The sequence below is a fragment of the Saccostrea cucullata genome, unplaced genomic scaffold (assembly GCF_032062105.1).
Source record: "Saccostrea cucullata isolate Sc308-1 unplaced genomic scaffold, CSIRO_AGI_Scuc_v1 ctg2771, whole genome shotgun sequence".
NCBI lineage: Eukaryota > Metazoa > Mollusca > Bivalvia > Ostreida > Ostreidae > Saccostrea > Saccostrea cuccullata.
In genome coordinates, this window is record NW_026921614.1 from 57,270 (window position 1) to 82,284 (window position 25,015).

General features: G+C 32.6%; 1 protein-coding gene across 1 annotated transcript; it reads left to right on the plus strand.

The window, feature by feature from the left end:
* The first annotated feature begins 319 nt into the window (after positions 1-319).
* On the plus strand, positions 320-5,082 carry LOC134260431 (mediator of RNA polymerase II transcription subunit 31-like). Its single transcript, XM_062742991.1, has 4 exons — positions 320-399; positions 651-731; positions 1,841-1,937; positions 4,568-5,082. Exons 1-4 carry the CDS (start codon positions 360-362, stop codon positions 4,767-4,769), a joined length of 420 nt encoding a protein of 139 aa, XP_062598975.1. The 5' UTR covers positions 320-359; the 3' UTR covers positions 4,770-5,082.
* The last annotated feature ends 19,933 nt before the right edge of the window (positions 5,083-25,015 follow it).

Consider the following 25,015-nt stretch of genomic DNA (forward strand, 5'->3'; position numbering starts at 1 on the left):
CTGGGACACCCCCTTTTTTCCCCTTATTTTCTCATTCCAAACGAAAAGTGTATTTATCTAAAAAAAAAAAATTAAATGATAAATATTATGTTTAATAATTCGTTGTTTTTACTTATTTATTACTTATTTATTTATTTATTTTTACTTATTCATTTATTGAATTTATTAATTTCTTTCTTTATGTATGATTCATTTATTTGTTTATTTATTTCTCTGATCATTTGATTGCTCGTTTGTAGAGTAGTGTAACACAATTTTGCAAATAAATTTTGTGTAGAATTATTGGGTATGGGTGGTGGGTGGGGGATAAGAGTGGAAAATTATCCGTATTTGTATTTTTACACTTGTCCGGAACAAAAATGGCAAGCATCCGGCAAAGCTCTGTGCCGAGTCCACAAGGTTTTCCCTTTTAATTGCATATATTTAGATGATTCTCCAAGTCTTTTTTTTCACTGCTTTAGATTATAAAAATTTTTCTTTTACATTAACTATCACCGTTTTAAAAAGAATGAGATACAACTTAAAGAACTGAGGAAATTCGAGATGCATTTATTTTTGCATTTGAGATAATCTTTTTCTTTCCTTTCTGGTGTACTTATTCTTTGACTGAAACCATCAATTCTTTTTCATGTGTTCTGAATTATTTTTAGAGACAGAGGAGCAACAGAAGCTACGATTTCAGACAGAGTTAGAATTTGTGCAATGTTTGGCAAATCCAAATTACCTCAATTGTAAGTCAGTAATTAGTCCAAAATATCTCACATTTTACTTACTTATGGTTACTTATGGTATTTTTCCAACACAGGTCCTGTCAAGGTCCTCTTCGTCGGACTCAAACCTTGCTTTGTGACTACTTGGGTGACTACCAGTGTAATCGGTTTTAAAGTCTACTTTGTAATTATAGAGCACATCCTGGTCCTTCCAGAAGTTGTCTAGTCTATTCTTGAAAGTATTCAGAGTTTTAAAAAGAATTTTCGTGGCTTTTTACGATTTGATAAGTTATCTGCCATAAAAACGTCAGAGATGACCCATTACGAAAACTTGAAATTCGCTGCATCTAACTGAATCAGCATTCTAGGGTTGTTTTTCGATACTTGAATACAAAATTTTAAAAGTGTTAAACTCACAACTTATCAATAGTACAATACTTTTAGTACTTAGCAACATCATTTTTATGGCTCGATTAAAAGATATACAATATCTTATGAAAACATTTTATCAGACTGTGGAGATTTAATTACTGTAGAAGTACTTTTTTCCACGTGGTATTACTATTAATTTACGCTATGTACGCGGTAACAAATTTTCTGCGGAAATTTGTCCAAGCGTACTTAATATAAATGTAAGGCATATAGTGACAAACCAGAAATTGAAATTCTGTGGAATTTTGACCCCGTGGAAAAAAGTTTGTCTACAGTATTTTCATTTTGTGCATTTTATTGCAAATCTTGTATTGAAATGTGGTGTGATATTTTCTTTTCATCAATACTGGTGAGTACTAGAAGCATTGTGCTTTTGATAAGTTGTGAGTTTGGCATTTAATTTTCACTAGTATCGGAAATTATCTCTGGTTTGAGACTACAAAATTTCCAGTTTTCTTAATGGTGCCAGTTCATGTTTTCCTGGCACATAATATTTCAAATAAAAAAAAAAAGTCAGTAAATGTCTGATATTTGGGACTAGTCAGTAATATGAAGTTGGCTGTTCAGCTGAAAAACTGTTAAACAAGAAATAACTTCATTTTACCATAAAGGTATTAATGGCTAACTTCTTTATTATATGTAACCAGGAAATGTAAGAAAACTTATGGTGGCAATTAATTGAAGAATTTTGTTTTCAGTTTTAGCTCAAAGAGGATACTTCAAGGATCCTACCTTTATAAACTACCTTAAGTATCTGCAGTATTGGAAAGATCCCAAATATGCTAAATATCTCAAGTGAGGCTTCAATTATTGATTATTTAGAAGGCCAATTTTATTTATCATCTCTTCACAGCTATACATTATTCATAAACTTAAGAAACAGAAAATCCAAGGAATATTTTATTAAAGACTTGTATCAATTATTTTACCAATATTTTTCAATTCTTTTTGTAATATTGTTCTTTTCTTTTCAAAATTAAGCTCTCAATTTGCAATTATTGCATTTTATTAGGTCACCTGAGTCACTCAGGTGACCTATTGCTATCTGTTTTCGTCTGTCGTCGTTCGTCGTACGTCGTTCGTCGTCAATCGGTCGTAAACTTTTGAACATTTTCAGCTTCTTCTCTGCAACCACTGAACCAATTTCAACCAAATTTGGCACAAAGCATCCATGGGTGAAGGGGAACAAAAATTGTGAATTTCATGATCCCTGCCCCCCTGGGGCCTGGGGGGTGGGGCCAAAACCACTTAAATTAATGCAATCTTTAAAAATCTTCTTCTTTACTCCTGGACATTAAGCAGTCAAACTGTTTGCATGATTGTAATCAGCACTGAGTCCTCTACCAAAATTGTGAAATTCATGGCCCTGGGGTAAGGGGTTCTTGTGCTAGGGTGGGGCTAAATAAGTATATAGTGAAAATGCATTATTTCTTTGAAAATCTTCTTCTCTGCTCCTGGGTATTAAATAAACTAACTAAGTACATAGTTATGATGAACAAGAGTGCCTCTACCAAAATTGTGAATTTTATGGCCCCAGGGTCAGGGGTTCTGGTGTTAGGGCGGGGCTCTGTTGATTATATAGTAAAAATACATGAAATCTTTGAAAATTTTCTTCTCTGCTCCTAGGTATTAAATAAATTAACTAAGTGCATAGTTATGATGAGCAAGAGTGCCTCTACCAAAATATTGTGAATTTTATGGCCCAGAGGTCAGGGGTTCTGGTGTTAGGGCGGGGCTCTATTGATTATATAGTGAAAATGCATTATTTATTTGAAAATTTTCTTCTCTGCTCCTGGGTATTATATAAACTAACTAAGTACATAGTTATGATGAGCAAGAGTGCCTCTACCAAAATTGTGAATTTTATGGCCCCAGGGTCAGGGGTTCTGGTGTTAGGGCGGGGCTCTATTGATTATATAGTGAAAATGCATTATTTCTTTGAAAATCTTCTTCTCTGCTCTTGGGTATTATATAAACTACATAGTACATGTACATAGTTATGATACACCAAATTGTGAATTTTTCAGGGTTTAGGGTTTGGTGTTAGGGTGGAGCTCTATTGATTATATAGTGAAAATACACGAATTCTTTGAAAATCTTCTTCTCTGTTCCTAGGTATTAAATAAACTTACTAAGTACATCAAAATTTTGCGATATGATGAGAAAAATATTTTTGCGAAGCAAGTGCCTCTACGGCAAAAACCAAAATTATGAGCAAGAGTATTCTACCAAAATTGTGAATTTTATGGCCCCAGGGTCAGGGGTCTGGTGTTAGGGCGGGGCTCTTTTGATTATATAGTAAAAATACACAAATTCTTTGAAAATCTTCTTCTCTGCTCTTAGGTATTAAATATACTTACTACGTACATAGATATGATGAGCAAGAGTGCCTCTACTAAAATTGTGAATTTTATGGCCCCAGGGTCGGGGGTTCTGGTGTTAGGGCGGAGCTCTATTGATTATATAGTGAAAATACATGAATTCTTTGAAAATCTTCTTCTCTGCTCCAAAGTATTAAATAAACAAACTAAGTACATAGTTATGATGAACAAGAATGCCTCTACCAAAATTGTAAATTTTTATGGCCCCAGGGTCAGGGGTTCTGGTGTTAGGGCGGGGCTGTATTGATTATATAGTGAAAAAACATTAAATCTTTGAATATTTTCTTCTCTGCTGCTGGGTATTAAGCATATGAACTACCTATATAGTTATGAGCAAGGGCCCTTATCTTCCAGAATTGTGAATTTCAAGGCCCCAGGATCAGTAGTACCATAGAGGGGGGGTCTGTACTGAAAAATAATGAATTGTTTGAAATTTGCTCCTTGGTCTTAATCAAATACTTTTGAAAAGCAAGGATGCCTTTTCAAAAATTGTGCAATGTGTGGATCTAGGCCTAAGAGTCAAGGGTTCATGTGTGGTAGCGGCACTACTGATTATTGCTGAATATTACTGATTTGTTGAAATGCATTTTTTGTTCCCCTACCCTGCCTATGGGTATTAAGTAACCAAACTTAGCAACACCTAAGTGTATTGTTATGATGATCAAAATTGTAAATGCTATAGCATCTGGCTTAAAACATGGATCAAATTCAATCACTGGAAAGTTGTTGCATAATGCTCAGGTGACCTATAAGGCCCATGGGCCTCTTGTTTAATGTACTTGTCACCAGGTTCACAGGTGCGTGAAAAGGTGGAGTCAATATATCGGGTCTCAATATCTCAGTTCGTTAGAGCACTGGCACGTTACGCCAGAGGCCTTGGGTTCGAGTCCCGGTAGAGACTTGACTTTTTACCACCGGTGACATATACTTATTTTGAAATAATGCCTGAAATGAAGAAATTTGCATGCTTATAATTAAAAGTACTTTAAATTCATCTTGAGATGAAGTAAAACATGATTATGGACTTTTCTGGTTTTTATCAAGATACCCCCAGTGTTTGTTTTTCCTGGAGTTGTTGCAGTATGAACATTTCCGTAAGGAGTTGGTGAACTCTCAGTGTGCTAAGTTTATAGACGATCAACAGTTACTGCACTGGCAGCATTATCAGAGAAAAAGAATGGCTCTATTACACGAAGAAATGACAGCACAAAGGGCACTACAGCAGCCCAAGGAGAAGCCAGGATAACAAGAGGGATCTCTACCTTCTACTTAATGTTGAGTGTTGTAATCAAGGAATGTAATTTTGTTACACATGTATTTATATGAATAATGCTCACACAGTACTCACTCTGTGAAAAGCAATAACTAGTGAAATGCTCACAGGAAGAATTTTCATCTTATATGCTGCATGTGTGTAGATATTATGAAATTAGTATCTCTTTCACAAAAGATTTACCAGGTGATTTGTCATTTGAATTGGGTGTTGTTAACAATAGAGACTGTGTAATTGAACATTTTCTTTAAAATGGTCTTGTTAAGAATAAAATATAAGAAAACTCTATTTGTACTTTACTAGTAGGGCTGTATCAATATTTCGATATGTATCGATATTCAAGAATCATATCCTCTCGAAAAATAACTCCCAATACGTATCGGACAAGCAGTTTTTCTTCTAATTCTGCTAAAAAGGTGGAAATTATAATCAGCAAAGATTATATTTCACCTTTTTTGATTAAAACTGATCATTAATTATAGATTTATAAAAGAATTAACACAGTTTTTATAGTTATAATAAAATACATAACAATTTTATTTTAACATGTGATTTTACAATCGTTAAAAGTTTCGATTTGAAGTGTTTTATTTACTGACTATGGGATAAGAACTTTGAAATGGGTAATAAAACACTAAATTTTTTATGAAATCCATGCATTAAATGATTAATAAGCCTTTTTTGATGGACTTGTTTTAGAATCCAATATATTGCATATCGCTTTAAAAAATATTATATTGTATTGTATTGTATCGAAAGTTTTTGCTCAATACACAGCCCTATTTACTAGTAAATAATATTGATTTTAAAATAAAATACCGTCAAGGACATTTAAAAGATTATAATAATCAGTACATGAAAATGTTCTCTACAACATGACTGCAGTTGTTGATAAAAAAAAACAGAATGCAAAAATATATATTTGTTTCATTGATAACATACAGACTTCACTGGAGAGACTCAGCAATCATTTATTTGTGGGGATAGCCATTTAAATTTTTTTAACTTTTAGTTTTAAATTTTCCTGAAGTAACTGATTCACCAAAAAGATAAAACTTTTTTGTTCTTATTTTTATTATGAATTACTTGAGTATTCAACTTATTATTTTTTTTTATTAAAAAGCAATTAAATTTTATGGTAATCAGGATTTTACCTTAAAATCATAAATATTCAACGTAAACAAGATGTTATTAACATTTTGAAGTAAAGGGGGGGGGGGGGTCTGAGCACAGGCGTAAGTCAGGTTTGAAGAACACAAGTTTATTCATGACAATGCTCTACTTCATAAGAGTAACTTAGCTCAAAGTGTTTTGAAAGAAGAATTTAAGATTAAGCTTTCTTGTCTTCCATATTCTCCTACACTGTAGCTTAGTCCAGTTTTCCAGACTGAAACAGATGTTGTAGAGTTAACAAAGCTTAAACATGATTTTTAAAGAAGACTGCACCATGTTTACCTCAGGGCTTTCAAACCATGTGTGTAAAATTTAATGAAGGATGCATTAGAGAATTATATTGATCAATATTTTGGTTAACATCTTGGTTATTTCATTTTATTGATAATATTTTTTATGTAATTATAATAGCATTGCCCATGTTGTTTAGTATTATTTAAGTAATAATATATCCTGCTATTACTTGTGTATGGTGCACATCTCTAAATTTTTTCAATAGGCAAGATCATGCTTCAAGTACGATCAATTTTTAAACCAAAGCAGACAACTGATAGTTAAGTTGATGTTACAGAAATGTCAACAATCTCGTTCATAGTCTGTATTTCGTAAATTCTATGGTTGTTATTATGACTTTCTTTCCAAATGTAACCTATCATAGATTTTGGCTGACATCTTTCATACCAATTGTTAGACTTTGTTTTTATACTGAATTTGACTTTTAAATGTTCCATCCACCAGAGTAGTATATTGGGGTCTAAGTCAACAAGGTAAGCTTACTACTCCTAGGTATCTTATCCACGTAGAATTTTCAGGTATCTATATCTTATGCCTTCACAGAATTGTATCATAGATCTTTTCAGATCGATCACTGATATTTTTCTTTTGCATTAGAATAAGATTGGTCAGTGGTATTCTGTAAATGTCAGATAAGGTTTAGGAATAATCACTTAAATGGCTCTTTGGCAACAAAAATAAACTGGTTCCTTGAACTTCTTAGAAACTTTTAAATAGTCTTCTTAAAAAGATCAATGAAAATTCAGTTTTTGATTCCTTGACACTAGAATATAGACTCAGATCTGTGATTATGGATATTACGAATCAGGCTTTTTAAACACCCACATTTTACTGAAGAAAATCCGCTTTTTTCCTTCAATATGCCAACAAAGGAATTGACGCGGTTAATGCAAGTAATATTCTTAATAACTATAGGGTCCAGTCTTGTGTGTTAAAATCGTGCATTTAGCGATTGAGAGGCAGCATAAAAACCAACTATCCTGTATTCAATAAGCCAGACGTGAAAAAATAATTAGATAGATTACATGATCAGTACGTACTGGTCCCTGCCAAAGCCGATCACAAAATTGTCTTTGTAAGGCTAATTTTATAAAATGTATTTTAGAGGAACTTGAATTTAATTCTACAAGTGTTAATCCAACTTATACTCATGGTTCCCTTTCTAAGGGAGAAATTCTTCAAAAACACGTCATTATTGAATATTTTAAAGATCCCAAAGAACCAAAATGAATTTGAATTGCCATATATATATTGGATTCCGAAACTTTGTAAAAATGAATAAAGACACAACGCGGGTTCCGGTGTCATATAGTGAGACTTCCGCCATAGTGGCCCCTTCCCCCCGGAAGTCTGGCTATATAGTGAGTCTTCCCCCTGGGGAGAAATATGGCTATATAGTTAGACTTCCCCCCATAATGATCATAGTGAGTATTCCCCCTTCGGTTTTCGGTTTGGATTTTATATACATGTACATTGACATAATTAAATATTTATTGTATGCTTTAGGGACCTTTTAACTTTTATAAATTTCATAAAGCATTTTTAGGATTTGTATTTCATTTTGAAATTAAATTTGCGTGATATTAATGAAATTACATCACTATAAAATCAAATAAGATGGATTTGAGTTCTAATACACTTTAAATCAAATTCTGACTGTCATGCATATTTTAGCAAAGGCACCGGATGCATGGAATGGGCTTAACCCCACCCCTTTTTTTAAATTTATGACCGGAAAATTGCATGAAAATGTGTGCATCCCCTGCTCATCACACCCATACATCAATTCATACACAAACAGAAAAACAAACAAACAAAACTATGCTATCAATATTATTTTATTCAAATGCTGAAAACAATCAGAACATTTCATATTTAAGTGACTCGTGAACTAATAAAATTATTCGTTATCAATACATGTAAAGGAAAGGGTAGACATATTATATATATTATATCGTCTCAATGTACATGCATATGTTATAACGGATATCAAACAGTTAAAGCGATATTCAAACTGTTCATGCATATAAAATAAATATATAAATACATGTATATATATGGAGGATAATTTCGTCATAAATTAACACTGTTAGAATTTTTTAAAATAATAAAACAATGTTCCAGAAACTATAATAAGAGGGGGAAGTCTCGCTATGAATGGGGGAAGGCTGGCTATAAAGTGAGCCTTCCCCCCGGAAGAACGGCTATATAGTGAAACTTCCGTGGGGGAAGTCTCACTATATAGCCATTCTTGGGGGGAAGGCTCACTGTATCTCAGCCAGCCTTGCGGGGGGGAAGACTTCACTATATAGTGAGCCTTCCGGGGGAAGCCTCACCATGGGGGAAGTCTCACTATACGACACCGGTAAATATTCAATCAAGCCTCTTTCTTTACATCTCACAAGATATTAACAGTAGTGAAGGAGAAACTTGACGAGTACTGTGCAACATATATTTCGAGAAGTGGTATAAAGCAGATGTGGAATTATTAAAAATTTCAAGGAACTTTTTAGAAATTTTGATATCACAAGATTTACCAAAATCAACAGCCGTAAAAACCTACGACCATATCCCACGATAAATTAAAGACCAGGCTTTTTCATATCATTGACAGTTACTTTTTCAATAAAAAAGGAACTCGTAAACTTATTTTGTACCTTGTCATTGGTCATTTGAAAAATTATTTTGTTAAAATCATTCTGATTGTACACACAAGTACTCTGAAGTTGACATTAAAAAGATCCCCGAGTTTCTGATTGACAGTATTATTTGATTTTTGGAGACCAGGTCCTCCAAAATCTGTTGGAATTCCCATGGGGTACCAATTGAGTCCCGTTATTAGCGGACCTTTTTCTGTATTCATATGAAGCAGAATTTGTCCAAAATCCTATACGTGGAAAGAGGAAACACTTGCTGTGGCCTTCAAATCTACATTTAGCTATATCGACGACGTATTGTTAATTAGGTCTTTCCACCTTTCTGTGGAAAGACCTCTTGAAATGCTTCTGTTTTTAGGTCTTTCCACCTTTCTGTGGAAAGACCTCTTGAAATGCTTATGTTTATTATTAGGTCTTTCCACCTTTCTGTGGAAAGACCTCTTGAAATGCTTATGTTATTATTATTATTATTATTATTATTTTTCTTCCCGGACTTTTGAAACCGCAAGACTTATCGAAAAACCTTATAGTTCATCACATTGGATATTAAAAGTTATTCTGAAAAACGACCCCCATGTTTGATCTTTGACCCCTTTCAAAGTTATTGCCCCTTTCGCAAGAAATGCTTGTTATCGCTACTCCTTCGAAACCGTAAACCGTAGAAATATGAAACCTTCACTAAAGTCTTCGACTCATTGAGAGGACTCTGGAATCTGTTCATTGCGAAAGTATTCGGTGACTCCTTCAATGAGTTATTGCCCTGAAACTTTTTGAATTTTAGAAATAATTAAAAATTTTCAAAACGAGAAGTGATAGAGACATGGGACCAACTGCATAAGATTCATTGAGCTTTGAGCTTAAAATTCATGTAAAGGTCAAAGGTCAAGGTCATTCCAAAATTGAGAAATTAAGCTCTTTTTATATCTTTTTTGTCTCGTAACATATACAAACTGTCTTAGCATCATTAATATGTACTATTAAAACTATTTTAAAGATTCAATTCGTATTCCGTAAGATTGACCCTATTAAAAGTTATCGCCCTTTGTGCGGAGAACCTTGTTATCGCTACTACTGCGAAACCATAAACCGTACAAATATGAAACCTTCACTAAAGTCTTCGACTAATTGAGAGGATTCTGGAATCTATTCATTGCGAAAGTCTTTGGTGACTTCTTCGAATGAGTTATTGCCCCTGAAACTTTTTGAATTTTAGAAATAATTAAAAATTTTCAATACAAGAAGTGATAGACATGGGACCAACTGCATAAAATTCATTGAGCTTTGAGCTCAAAATTCATGTAAAGGTCAAAGGTCAAGGTCATTCCAAAATTGAGAAATTAAGCTTTTTTTATATCTTTTTTGTCTCTTAACATATACAAACTGGCTTAGCATCATTAATATGTACTCTTAAAACTATTTGAAAGATTCAATTCGTATTGAGTAAGATTGACCTATTAAAAGTTATTGCCCTTTGAGCAGAAAACATTGTTATCGCTACTACTTCGAAACCGTAAACCGTACAAATATGAAACCTTCACTAAAGTCTTCGACTAATTGAGAGGGTTCTGGAATTTATTCATTGCGAAAGTATTCGGTGACTCCTTCAATGAGTTATTGCCCCTGAAACTTTTTGAATTTTAGAAATTATTAAAAATTTTCAAAACGAGAAGTGATAGAGACATGGGACCAACTGCATAAGATTCATTGAGCTTTGAGCTTAAAATCATGTAAAGGTCAAAGGTCAAGGTAACTGCAAAATTGAGAAAATTGAGCTCTGTTTATATCTTTTTTGTCTTTTAACATAAAGAAACTGTCTTAGCATCATTAATATGTACTCTTAAAACTATTTTAAAGATTCAATTTGTATTCCGTAAGTTTGACTCTATTAAAAGTTATTGCCCTTTGCGGAAAACCTTGTTATCGCTACTACTGCGAAACCATAAACCGTACAAATATGAAACCTTCACTAAAGTCTTTGACTAATTGAGAGGATTCTGGAATCTATTCATTGCAAAAGTCTTCGTTGACTTCTTCAATGAGTTATTTTGCCCTGAAACTTTTTGAATTTTAGAAATAATTAAAAATTTTCAAAACGAGAAGTGATGAGACATGGGACCAACTGCATAAGATTTATTTACCTTTTTTGAGGTTAGAATTCATGTAAAGGTCAAAGGTCAAGGTCATTCTAAAATTGAGAAATTAAGCTCTTTTTATATCTTTTTTGTCTCTTAACATAAAGAAACTGTCTTAGCATCATTAATATGTACTCTTAAAACTATTTGAAAGATTCAATTCGTATTCCGTAAGATTGACCCTATTAAAAGTTATCGCCCTTTGTGCGGAAAACCTTGTTATCGCTACTACTTTGAAACCGTAAACCGTACAAATATGAAACCTTCACTTAAGTCTTCGACTAATTGAGAGGGTTCTAGAATTTATTCATTGTGAAAGTATTTGGTGACTCCTTCAATGGGTTATTGCCCTTGAAAGTCTCTGATTTTTACAAATAATTAAAAATATTCAAAACGAGAACGTATAGAGACATGAGCCCAACTGCATAAGATTCATTGAGCTTTGAGCTTAAAATTCATGTAAAGGTCAAAGGTCAAGGTCATTCCAAAATTGAGAAATTTAGTTCTTTTTATATCTCTTTTGTCTTTCAACATATGCTTAATGTTTATGCATCATTAATATGTACTCTTAAAACTTTTTCAAACATTTCATTCTTGTCCCTTAAGATTGACCCTATTAAAAGTTATTGCCCCTTGTGCAAAAAACATTTTATTTACTATTGCTCCAAAACTGTAAACCGAAAAGACATGAAAACTTCTCAAATGTCTGATGGGATTTTAGGCAAAACTTTTATGTTCAAGCGCAATAGGATCTGGTGACTCCTTGAATGAGTTACTGCCCTTTATTGCTTTTGTGCTTACTATTCAACCTTATAACTTGAAAACTATAAGTCATAGAGACATGAGGTTAATTACAATGTGACCCTTGACCTTTGACCTTGAATATGATTTGAAGGTCAAAGGTCAAGGTCACCTGAAATATTTAAAATTTTTATTTTTTTCTTCTTTTAAGCCATTCCTGGTTTCTTTTTTATGAAATTTAATCTTAAAGAGATAAATTATAAATGAAATTGAAATTCAAAAGGTGGAAAGACCTGTTATTGTTCTTTGAACAATAAGTCTCCTAGTTATTCTTCTTTCTTCTTCCCGGACTTTTCAAACCCGCAAGACTTATCGAAAAACTTTATAGTTCATGAAACTGGATATCAAAAGTTATTCTGAAAAACGACAGCCCTTGTTTGAACTTTGACCCCTTTCGAAGTTATTTCCCTTTACGCAAGAAATGCTTGTTATCGCTACTCCTCCGAAACCATAGACCGTATAGACACCAAACTTTCACTAAAGTCTTCGACTAATTGAGAGGACTCTGGAATCTATTCATTGCGAAAGTATTCGGTAACTCCTTCAATGAGTTATTGCCCCTGAAACTTTTTTGAATTTTAGAAATTATTAAAAATTTTCAAAACGAGAAGTGATAGAGACATGGGACCAACTGAATAGATTCATTGAGCTTTGAGCTTAAAATTCATGTAAAGGTCAAAGGTCAAGGTCATTCCAAAATTGAGAAATTAAGCTCTTTTTATATCTTTTTTGTCTCTTAACATATACAAACTGGCTTAGCATCATTAATATGTACTATTAAAACTATTTTAAAGATTCAATTTGTATTCCGTAAGATTGACTCTATTAAAAGTTATCGCCCTTTGTGCGGAAAACCTTGTTATCCTACTACTGCGAAACCATAAACCGTACAAATATGAAACCGTCACTAAAGTCTTCGACTAATTGAGAGGATTAGGGGATCCTTTATTCAAAAGTCTTCTGCTTCTTCAATGAGTTATTGCCCCTGAAACTTTTTGAATTTTTAGAAATAATTAAAAATTTTCAAAACGAGAAGTGATAGAGCATCCCAAATGCAAAAGATTTATTGACCTTTGATCTAAAATTTCATGCAAAGGTCAAAGGTCAAGGTCATTCAGAAAATGAGAAATTAAGTTTTTTCTATATTCTTTTGTCTTTCAACATATACTTTTTTTTATATTAATATTATTTTAAAATTTTTAAATTTTTTTTTTGTCCCCAAAGATTGACCCTTTAAAAAGTTATTGCCCTTGTGCAATAAACCTTGTTATCGCTCTTTTTCCAAAACCATAGCCGTTAGACCTAAACATTCATAATGTCTTAAGGGTCAAAAACCTAACTTCACTATATAATGCAAAAGGATCTGATGACAGCTTTTTGAGTTATTCCCCTCTAACTTCTTTGTACTTCCTATTGAACCTTATAATTTAAAACTATAAGTTGTAGAAGCAGGGGGTCAATTGATTTTTTACCTTTGACCTTGAATATTTTTTCAAGGTAAAGGTAAGGAAAATTTTTTTTTTTTTAATTTTTGCCATCCTTTTAGACAATTTTTTTTTATTCATGGAATTAAATTTTAAAACAAAATTGAAATTCAAAGAAGGGGGAAAGCCCTGTTATTGTTTTTTGAACAATAAGTTTAGTTATTATTATTTTTTTTCCCACCTTTTGTGGAAGACCTCTTGAAATGCTTATGTTTATTATTTTTAAATTTTTTTCTTCCCATTTTTGAAACCGCAAGACTTATCGAAAAACTTTGTAGTTCATGATATTATTTTAAAAGTTATTCCAAAAACCCCCCCCATGTTTGAACTTTGACCCCTTTCAAATTATTGCCCCTTCGCAAGAAATCTTTTTATCGCTACCCCTTTTAAACCGTAAACCATAGAGGTATGAAACCTTCACCAATGTCTTCAAAAATTAGAACCCGGAATTATTCATTGCAAAAGTTTTCGGTGACTCCTTTCAATGAGTTATTCCCCCTAAAGTTTTAAAGCTAACAAGAAAAATTCTAAACTTTTAAAGGACAAGTGGAAAAGATATGGGACCAAGTGCATGAGATCTTATGACCGTTGACCTTGAAAATGGGTAAGGTCAAAGGAAAAAGGTCAGGGAAAAGTAAGAAATTGTCAATTTAAGTTTTAAATTCAAATGACCTTGACCTTTGACCTTGAAATTTGATTTTGACCTTGACCTCTGACCTTGACCTTTACTCAAAAGTACATAAAGAAATATTCATTACCTTTTCGATTCAGCTTCAATGTTAATCTCAAGTTTACCTCTCTATCTTTTCATGACCTTGACCTTTGACAAATGACCTTGTTCTTTGGCCCCATTGACCCAAAGGTCACAATAAAGCTAAAGGTGTGGGGGTTTTACAACCATCCTCTAACAAATGCTTATAAAATTAACCCCCCCCCCCCCCCTTTAAAAAGAAAATCTACACCAACTTAGAGAAAATGTCTACAAGCAAACGAAACAAATATCGTATAAGATTCGTAAAAAGCAGAAAAGACCTGAAAGAAAGTGTCCTGAGAGTTTGAAGGTGAGTCTTAAAGTATTTTGAAATTATAGTGAATACCAAAATCCATTTTTTTTTTGTCTGAAATTTATTATTCTAGCATAAAAATTAATTAAAACTCGTATTGGCTATTTCTGCAATTATTGTTAATATCATTGATTCTCTTGCTCTATTACGACATTTTAAAACCAAGTATTTTCTTTCTTTGGTGTACGGAATTATTTTAATTTTATTTAGATTTAAAATTTAAAACTCGGAAATAGCATTTTTAACAAATAAATTTTCCCCGCAATTTAGATGGTTAAATAAAAGAGATCCCCCCTTTTTACAGTATAGTGTAGAAAAAAAACCATGTATTCACTGTTTTTCCGGGATTTTGAATTTCCTCTGCAACTGACCACGTGTATTATTTCGCTTTTACACTCTGTATATGATAAGTGTCATTGCTTCCTGAAAAGTTCCCCTAAATTTTCTAATCATTTTCCTACATAAATATCCCTCAAACCGGCAAGATCTCATTTTTTAAGAAATTTACGGTACTTTCCTCAAATACATATCCCCTTCCACCTTAAAAAATAAAATTTACAAAATACGCTTACTTGTGTACGACTTGATGGCTCAATGGTTAGCGTTTCCACTCACAAACTAAGGGTTGTAGGTTCAAGCCCAGCTAAGGGCTTTTTTTTTTTTTTTTTTTTGAATTCAAATGACATGAAAAATTAGAAAAGGTGGAAAGCCGTTAATTGTTCAGTGAACAATTAGTCTCCTAGTTTCTAATATTTTTCCCACATACAATATCACATCAAACCGGCAAGATCTCAGTTTCTTAAGAAAATTTACCTCTTTTCCCCAAATACAGGTATCCTCTTTCCCCCTTAAAAAATAAAGTTTACAAAATACCTTCTTTGTACAACTTATGGCTCAATGGTTAGCTTCCATTTTCAAACTGAGGGTTGTAGGTTCAAGCCCAGCTGGAGAAATTTTTTTTTTTTTTTTTTTTTTTTTTTTTTTTTTTTTTTTTTTTTTATTCAAATGACATGAAAATTAAAAAAATGGAAAGCCGTTAATTGTTAGAAAAAATTGTTTAGTTCTTCTTTTTTTCTTCCCGGGCTTTTAAAACCCAAATTTTCGAAGAATTTTATAGTTCATGAAACTGGATATAAAAAGTTTTTCTGAAAAACGACAGCCCTTGTTTAAAATTTGACCCCTTCCAAGTTTTCCCTTTCCCCGAAATGCTTGTTATCGCTACTCCTTCAAAACTGTAAACCGTAGAGGTATAAAATTTCACCAATGTTTTGACTAATTTAAATTTTAATTATTATTGCAAAGATTTTTACCCCTTTTTTGAGTTATTGCCCCTGAAACTTTTTGAATTTTACAAATAAGTAAATTTTTTTAAAAAACAAATCTAAGCATGGGCCAAATGCATAAGATTCATTGACATTTGACCTTAAAATTCATGTAAAGGTCAAAGGTCAAGGTCATTCCAAAAACGAGAAAATTAGCTCTTTTTATATTTTTTGTTTTCAACATATACTTAATGTCTATGCATCATTGATATGTACTCTTAAAAATGTTTCATTCTTGCCCCCAAGATTTAAACCCCTTTTTAAAAATTTTTCCCCTTTTGCAAAAAATCTTGTTTTCGCTACTCCTCCGAAACTTAACCGTAGAGACACCAAACCTTCACTAATGTTTATGGAGCTTTAGGCCTAACTTCACTGTATAAGTGCGAAAGGATTATGACTCCTTATATATTTTCCCCTTTAAATTCTATGTACTTACTATTAAACCTTATAACTTAAAACTTAATGTAAACATGGGCAATTGTATTGTGACCCTTGACCTTTGACCTTAATGTTTTTCCCAAAGGGCAAAGGTAAAGGGCATTCCACTTTTTTTTTAATTTTGTTTTTTTTTCCTTTAAGACTTTTTGGTTTCTTTTTTATGGAATTTTAAATTTTTTGAAATCGATGTAAAACAAATTTGAAAATTAAAAAAAGGTGGAAAGACCTCTTATTGTTCTGTAACAATAAGTCACCAGTTTACAATGGTTTTTCCTTCATGTGATCTTTTTCCCGGTGAGCTTGAGATAAAAGATACCACAAGTTGATACATCTGTTTCTTTTTGGATATTTTACCTGAAGACGTGAGCGGTAATTAACAACCAAGCTTTATGATAAACGTGATTACTAACTTTTAACTAACTTTCCCTACTTATAACAAAATTTCCTTCATCACTGAAAACGGGGTTTATATCTCTCAGTTGATTCGATACGCAAGAGCAATCTCTACGTATGGAAAATTTCTAAAACGAGGTAAAGTATTGAAAACAAGTTGATGAAACAAGAAAATCAGCTAGCAGTCTCGTTTAAAAAGTCATCATTTCATAAGTTCTATGGTCGATATAATGACCTTGTCACCAAATACAATTTATCGAGTCAAATATTTCCCGATCATGACAAGGAGCACACAACGGGTTTGACCGGTCGGGAGGGGATGCTTCACTCCTCCATGGCACCCGATCCCACCTATGATGTTTTGGAGGTCCGTGTTTGTTCCGCTCCTATTTTGTATTGTTTTATAAACTTTTTAGCTTGATTACTGTTCGTTATCTCCAGATATTCCATTACTTCTACATAAGTGAGGGAAAATGAAATGCAAAAACCTAAGCATATCCCTTTCGCCTGGGACTTTTGGTCTTGTTTTCAAGTTTTCCCTTTCATTTTAGCAAATATCTTTTCTATGAAACCGAATGCCCTTGACCCTGTAGTTTTTAAATTTTATGAAAATTATATATATATAAAAAAAAACATATTATGAAAATTATATATAAAAAAAAACATATGCCATTGTCGATGTTTAAATTCTTCGACTTAAAATCACTCGCCTGAAAGAATTACAGGAAAATATTAAAAATACTTGGGGGAAAATGAAAATGAAATATCCAACTTCATATGACATATGTTTTTTTTTGAAAATAATAAATCTACTTTCGTTTTGTCTGGTGTAGTAAAATTAATGTAAAAAGGTCTCACAAAAATATTTTACAGTGATTTAAATTTTAGTTAACCGATATTAACAATCTACAAGAATAAATCAGCTAACATTTTATATAAAAATTTTAACAAAGAACCTAAAAAGATTTTTCTCTTTTATTACATTTTGTCAAAACAGTCCATCATTTTCATAAGTTTAGACCAACGCGTTTGTTTGAGTGCTTCTGTCTGAAATATATATTAAATGAAGAACACTATTTATTTCTGAAGGTAAAAGGGGCGGTCTTCGGACCGAGAAAATCTGGGTTATTCTATCTTCCCCGTCACTCTTATCATTGACCTTCACTTTTCTTGAAAGCCAATTTATTTATTTTATCACCATTGCTTATTATTGTTTATTGCTGTTATTTATTCATATTTGAATTTTTATATACTAGTATTTATATTTCATATATATCTAAAAATAAAGATTATTTATGATTACATTTATTTTCTTATATATGTATATACTTTTAATTATCAATTAATTTCTATTCTCAAGCAATCCAATCCGCCTTTTCCTTAAACCAAATCTTCCAACAAAAGAATAGGCTTCGTAAACATTTAATTTTGATTTCGTAAACATTTAATTTTCATAAACCTCGAAAGAGTCAGTCTTGCATTCCACCATAGTTCCCTTCGAAGTCAACACCTTGTATTTCTTGCAAATATTCATCCATCATTGCTATCAAACTTTTTAATTTAATTAAAAAACATAAATCTAAAATAACCACCCTTGTATGCTTCCCCAATGTACAACTATAATCCAGAAGTACTTGACACTTCATTTTTAACATGAATATTGTTAAATCACTTAGTTCAAAAGGAATCACAATCCTTCGACTGGCGGTAAATGATACGTGTTATGGATTTTTTCGACGATTATGATTGTCGATAGGTCTAATATGGGAAAAGTAATCGTTGATACTTCAGTTGACAAAATGGATGAAAATTACAGGATGAAATATTAAATTTCATGTTAAACATGCAGAATGATGAGGAACGATATAAAAATCGAGTATCCTTTTACTTTCAATAATTCAGAAGGGAAAAATAGTTTGATTGCTAGATCAATTATGTATTGGTCCCAGCTCACATAAACAAGTAATAACATTGTCTTCCTTTGTAAGCTTATTGTTGTAATTGCAGTTTAGAGGAACTTAGAAATTAGATGTTGACGGTAACTGTAACTTATCGTTACCCTTACCATTCAGATTCTTTGAATAGTCTATTTCAAGAAAAAAAATTATCTTAGCAAATGTCTGAATACCTAATTGTTTATTGATCTTTCGAGCAATATTAACATCTAAAAAACAAATCAAACATCTTATAAAACTACAAGGAACTTGTAGAAAATTGAAATCAAAAAAAGTTTACCAAGATCAATTTCATTAAAAAGTTTTGACTTTTCATCACTTTATACAAACATTCCGAATGATAAATCAATCAAAGACTATTTCACATGATAGATGATAGATCCGTGCTTCTTTAATAATAAGGCATTCCTTGTCATTGGTCATCTGCAATTTATTTTCTCAAATCATTCTGATTCTATAGACAAGTAAACTGAGGCTGATATTAAAAAAGTTACTCGAATTTTTTTTTCCAGCAATCTCTTGGAATAATCGAAGACGTTTTATCAATTATTAACAATTATTGCCATTAAAACATATAAATGGAAGTAGCAATTGTTAATAATTGATAAAACGTCTTCGATATATCTAAATGTCGAGTTACATACCAAGTCAAGAGACTTTTTTTTATGTAGAAGTTTTTAACTAAATTTTGCTTCATATCATAATTGCAAAAATATGTCTGCTTATAACCTAGACAATTTGTAACAACGGTTATTCCAGGAGATTGCTGGAAACCCATTATAAACAATTGTTACTTCCATTTATATGTCAACGCGAGATATCCAAGTAAACTCGAAATAGATGCTACAAATTCTGTCATATGTTTTATATTTGAATGTTTTACTTACTATCGACAATAAGGGTCAACAACAACAACAACTTATTAACCATATGAAAAACTATATCATATGATACTCTCGAACATACTCTTAATATTACGATCAATTTTTTTAACCAAGACGGGCTTTTACAGATAAGTTGATGTTACAGCGATTTTAACAACCTCTTTTTAAGCCTGCATTCCGTAATTTTTATGGTCATTATAAGGACATTGCTAGCAGATATAATCTAACATTAGGTATTTTTTTTCTGACGTGTTTCATGTCAATCGTTAGGCCTCTGTTTCTGTCTAATTTTGACTACCCAATTTTCCACCCACTTGATCAGTACATACGAGGGGTGATCAAAAAGTTCGCAAACTAATTGAATAACTTCAATACAAGAAACAATATTTGGTTTTAATGTTAATTATATTTTGAATTAATCCTCTCCGATTTTAATGCACATCAACCACCGTTCTGCGCATGCGCGAATCACGTGATATTGGCGATCATGTGACCCCCTCTGTAGCGTTCGCAGAAGGATAAAACGTACGCTAAACTAGGACCTGGGGTCCCCCGCAAATAGTTCGTCATTTTGCGTAGTAATAAAACATTCTAGGAACTCTCCAGGCATTAAAGGCACAAAAGTAAATTCATCGATATCAATACGGAGACCTCGGGTCACCTTATCTATGAATTGAATTTTATATGATAGACAATTTTCTTTGTCTTACTCCAAAATAATCATATTTATAACTTTATAAAGTTCAACTTTCTAATATATATATTAGCAGAAACGTGAAAGTGATAAAGGGTGACCAGAGATAACCTCATATTGTACATCAAAAGGGGGATCAAAGATCATCTTACATTGTTCATCAGTAGGGGGACCAGAGGCCACCTTATATTTAACATCATTAGGGAGACCAGTGGTCACCTTATATTGTACATCATCAGAGGGATCATAGGTGACCTTACATTTTAAATCAATAGGGGTCCAAAGGTAATCTTTTATTGCACATAAAAGAGGGGAACTGGGGATACCTTATATGTACATCATTTGGGGACCAGTGGTCACCCTATATTGTACATCAATAGAGATTAATAGAGAGAAAAGAGAAAACCTTATATTATACATCAATAGAGAGAACAGAGGATGCCTTATATTGTACATCAGTAGGAGGACCAAAGGGCACCTTATATTGTGCATCAGTAGGGGGGGGGGGGGGCAGAGGACACCTTATACTAAACATCTGAAGGGGGACCAGAGGACACCTTATATTGTACATAAGTAGGGGGGCTGAGGTCACCTTATACTAGTATTGTACATCCGTAGGGTGACGAGAGGACACCGTATATTGTACATCAGTACGGGGACCAGAGGTCACCCGATATTTTACATTAGTAATTAAGGTCTTCCGTTTCCAACGGAAGACCTTCTACTGATTCTGAAGATTAAGATTATTAAGGTCTTCCGTTTCCAACGGAAGACCGTCTACTGATTCTGTTGGTCAAGATTCTTATTCTTTTTTTCTTCTGCTTCCTAGACCGCAACTTTGAGGCCTCATATCTCACTCATTTCTCAACGGATTTCGCTCAAATTTTCAGAGGTTATAGAGGTTTATAAACTCTACCAGAATGCTGCCTAAAATTTCAAAAAGTCACTTCCGGTTTTGAGTTATTTCCCTTTAAACGAAAATTTATAGGCTTTCGTTTCCAGACAAAGGCTCAGAAACGGCTAAAGCTGGAGCAGAAATTCTACTGATTTTAGATAATAGAAGGATTGAAGTTGTGCACATCGGTTTTTGTTTTTCGATTTCTCGATACAAAATGGCGCTATATAGGGGTCAAAAATTAGAATGCCTAAAAGAGCGAAAATTAACACATGTTTTCCTTTTTATCTTGAAAACTAAAAATATTTTGTGAAGACATGTTGAACAAAAGTTGTGCATAATTGCAAGATCTTTCATATAATATTATTCAAAAGGGGCTGGCCCCTATGATTAGGGATTTAGTGCGCTTGAAAGTTTTTGCTTTATAACTCAAAAACGGTAAATATTTCGAACTGGATTTTACGGACAAAATTGTTCTTTGACACCTTTTTGATCTGATGAAAATGTTTTGTGTTCGATTATACCCGGGGTATTGCGCAATACGTAGTACAAAGCAGGCCAGGTAAACAGGTAGCGTTTTTCATTCGGATAGGAAATCAGACCTTTTCATGTGTATAACTGAAACAGACTTGCCATCAATTATATACCCTGCAGTATTTAATGTTAATTTTCTTTTATATAAGGTTTTAAACGTGCTTTATGGTTCACTATTAAATGATTTATTACAACTAGTCTAACTTTCTTTTCTTCTTTCGTTGTTGTTAGTTTAATAGTGTTCAAAAGCGGGGAATATTTAATATATCGACCTACATTTCTTATTACAACAAACTATGTAAGTAATTTTAAACTGTATGCGTTGAATAATTGACATCATTAGCTGTACGCATATTACGATCTCCATGTTTCAGTTCGATATTTTCAGTTATGTAACATAACGCGCTAATCCCACGCTGCCGATCTAGGTCACCAGTGTACTAGCCACCTGTGTTATAAACAAAGCAAGTATCTGTGATCGCGTTTAACATCTATCTTGTACAAAGAACTATTAACTAATGGGAAATTATTTTTTTAATTATATCAAATCAATAAGATTACTTTACCTATCTTTATATAATCTTATACCAAACACCGGTTGCGTAAAATCATTTCGAATTTTAATCGCTTTCTTTGGCCTGTTCACGCATCAATACAATTAAAATAATAAAAAAAACATTTCTCTATCCCTTGTTATTGTATTTAATTAATTCTTGAAAGGGGACTTCGACAAATAATTGTTATTAGTGAAGGAAGTCTTGTGATAGGTACGTACTACGCATGCTGTGAACATATTATTTTTACCATCACTCGTTTGAATCTCCTTATATTTATTTTTTTTATATATAAAATCAAATAACATTAATAAATACATATATATTATTAATTTCAAATATACTATAATTCACATCTTTGTAATATAGCAAACAGCGTCATCCAGCTCTGTCAGTGTTGTAGCCCAGTTCTCGTTTACATGCACGTGGCGAAAGAGAGCCGCGGGCATTCGATGTTAAAATACATTGTATACTCTGATAGTCATAAATAGAAAAATGGGTTTGAAATCATGTCAACTCTTTCATTTTATTCAATTTCTCTCTATCTTTCGCTCGTTTTAATCAGTTGTAATCGCTAATGTTTTTATTTATTTCAAGCTTTTTAATAGCCGACTAAACAATAGCTGGGTTTGCAAGAATTTATTTTTTTGGTATTTATCGAGGTGGTAATTGTTTTATGGATCTTAAACTACACGTACACATGCATGATAATTGTAAGTGGGGGCGTAGTTTCTAATTCACGGGAAAAAAAAATCATCGAGTAGATCGCAATAATGTGTGTTTAAACGATCAGCATACCAATGCATACGGGGTTTTCATTCATCGTCCATGCGAGTCAATTACACGAAGAAGATCGGAAAATTATATTGTGAATTATGATAAATATTATGAGACTTTTTCCCATTCAAATTCACTTCGATGAACGAACGATTTTATTTGACAGTACAAGACTTGAGTGTTCTATAATACCGCCATCTTAAAATGCCTTAGGATTTAGTTTTAGTACAAAACGCTGGGGGATTAACATTAATCAGTCTCTCTTTTTTTTTTACCATGTCCGTTAGCTCCATATGTAATTTTACTTTAATTTTAATGATACATTGCGTAAGAACTAGCGATCTGCAGTTACTAAATACTTTAACCATTATTGATTTAATAATTTCGTTTTCAACACATTTTTCCTATACACATTTTTCCCCATCACAGATTATTTCCATGGTTATGCCATCTTTAACTTTTAAAAGAAACTTTCGAATCATATGGATAGAATTATAGTAAAAGAAATGGATTGAACATCGATAGGTACATGTAACTCTTGCACGTCTGAACTTCAGAAGCGACTTCTGTGCTCTGCAATGTTTATTTATATTACAGGTTTGAATAAAGTACCCCGATTATAGAATTTATGAAATAAAAGCATTCAACTAATATGTTCCAACTGAACAGATTGAGAACATGTTTTAATTAATGTGCAGTCACTAATCAGTACCCCGGTAAAAGAGTATTAGGACCATACTTGCCAATACCATTTGTTTTTATAATTACCATTAATTATTCAAAACCCATAATTTTTTTTAATGTATAAAGCTATAGTGTGCTAACATTTAATTGTCCCCCGCTTTCGCGAAAGCGAGGGAACATTAAATCTCATTCGTCTGTCCGTCAGTCTGTCCGTCTGTCAGTCTGTCCGTCACAAAAACTTTAACCTTGCCCATAACTTTTGATTCAGTAGAGCTATGACTTTCATATTACACATGTGTATTCCTTGTGACAAGACCTTTCTTTGGGTACCACCAAATTTGACCTTTTGACCTTGACCTTGGAGTTTGACCCACTTTTACACAGAAATTTCAAATTTTTACTATGACCATAACTTTTGAATGGAAGGTACTAGGACTTTCATATTTCACAAATGTATTGTTTTTGGAAGACCTTTTATTGGATACCAACAACCTTGACCTTTTGACCTTGACCTTGGAGATTTACGTACTTATGAAAAAAACGTTAAGCTTCACCATAAGTTTTGAACGGTGAGGACTAAGGCTTTTGTACTTCACATATGTAATTCTTGTGAGAAGACCTTTTATTGGATACCAAGAACTTTTACCCTTTGACCTTGACCTTGGAGTTTTAACTACTTTTTAAAAACTTTAACCTTGGTCACAACTTTTAAATAGTAGATACTAGGACTTTTGTATTTCACATATGTATTTCTTGTTGCAAGACATTTCATTGGATACCAACAACCTTGACCTTTTGACCTTGACCTTGGAGATTTACATACTTATGAAAAAACTTTAACCTTTACAATAACTTTTGAATGGTGAGAGCTAGGGCTTTCGTACTTCACACATGTAATCCTTGTGAGAAGACCTTTTATTGGATACCAAGAACTTTTACCCTTTGACCTTGACCTTGGAGTTTTAACTACTTTAAAAAAATTTAACCTTGGTCACAACTTTTAAATAGTAGATACTAGGACTTTAATATTTCACATATGTATTCCTTGTGGCAAGTCCTTTCATTGGTTATCAACAACTTTGACTTTTTGACCTTGACCTTGGAGATTTACGTACTTATGTAAAAACTTTAACCTTGACCACAACTTTTGAACGGTAAGGGCTAGGGCTTTCATACTTCACATATGTAATCCTTGTAGAAAGCCCTTCATCAACAACTTTGACCCTTTGATCTTGACCTTACAGTTGACCTACTTTTAAAAAACGTTAACTTTGGCCATAATTTTTTGACGGTCAGGATAAGGGTTTTCATCTTTCAAAAAAATCAACTTCAATGATAATTTCTAGGAAATGACATATGATAGGATCTTCATATTAGACACAATATGTCATAAAAAATAACATCTAACCAACAAAGACACCGAAAGCGGGGGACCACAATTCTTTGAATTTGCTTGTTTTCATTTGTTCCGTGATTAAATATCG

Coding starts and splice junctions, on each gene's coding strand:
- LOC134260431 (XM_062742991.1), top strand. CDS start 360: ATGGCAAGCATCCGGCAAAGCTCTGTGCCGAGTCCACAAG. Junction 400..650: donor CTCTGTGCCGAGTCCACAAG/GTTTTCCCTTTT, acceptor AATTATTTTTAG/AGACAGAGGAGCAACAGAAG. Junction 732..1,840: donor AAATCCAAATTACCTCAATT/GTAAGTCAGTAA, acceptor TTTTGTTTTCAG/TTTTAGCTCAAAGAGGATAC.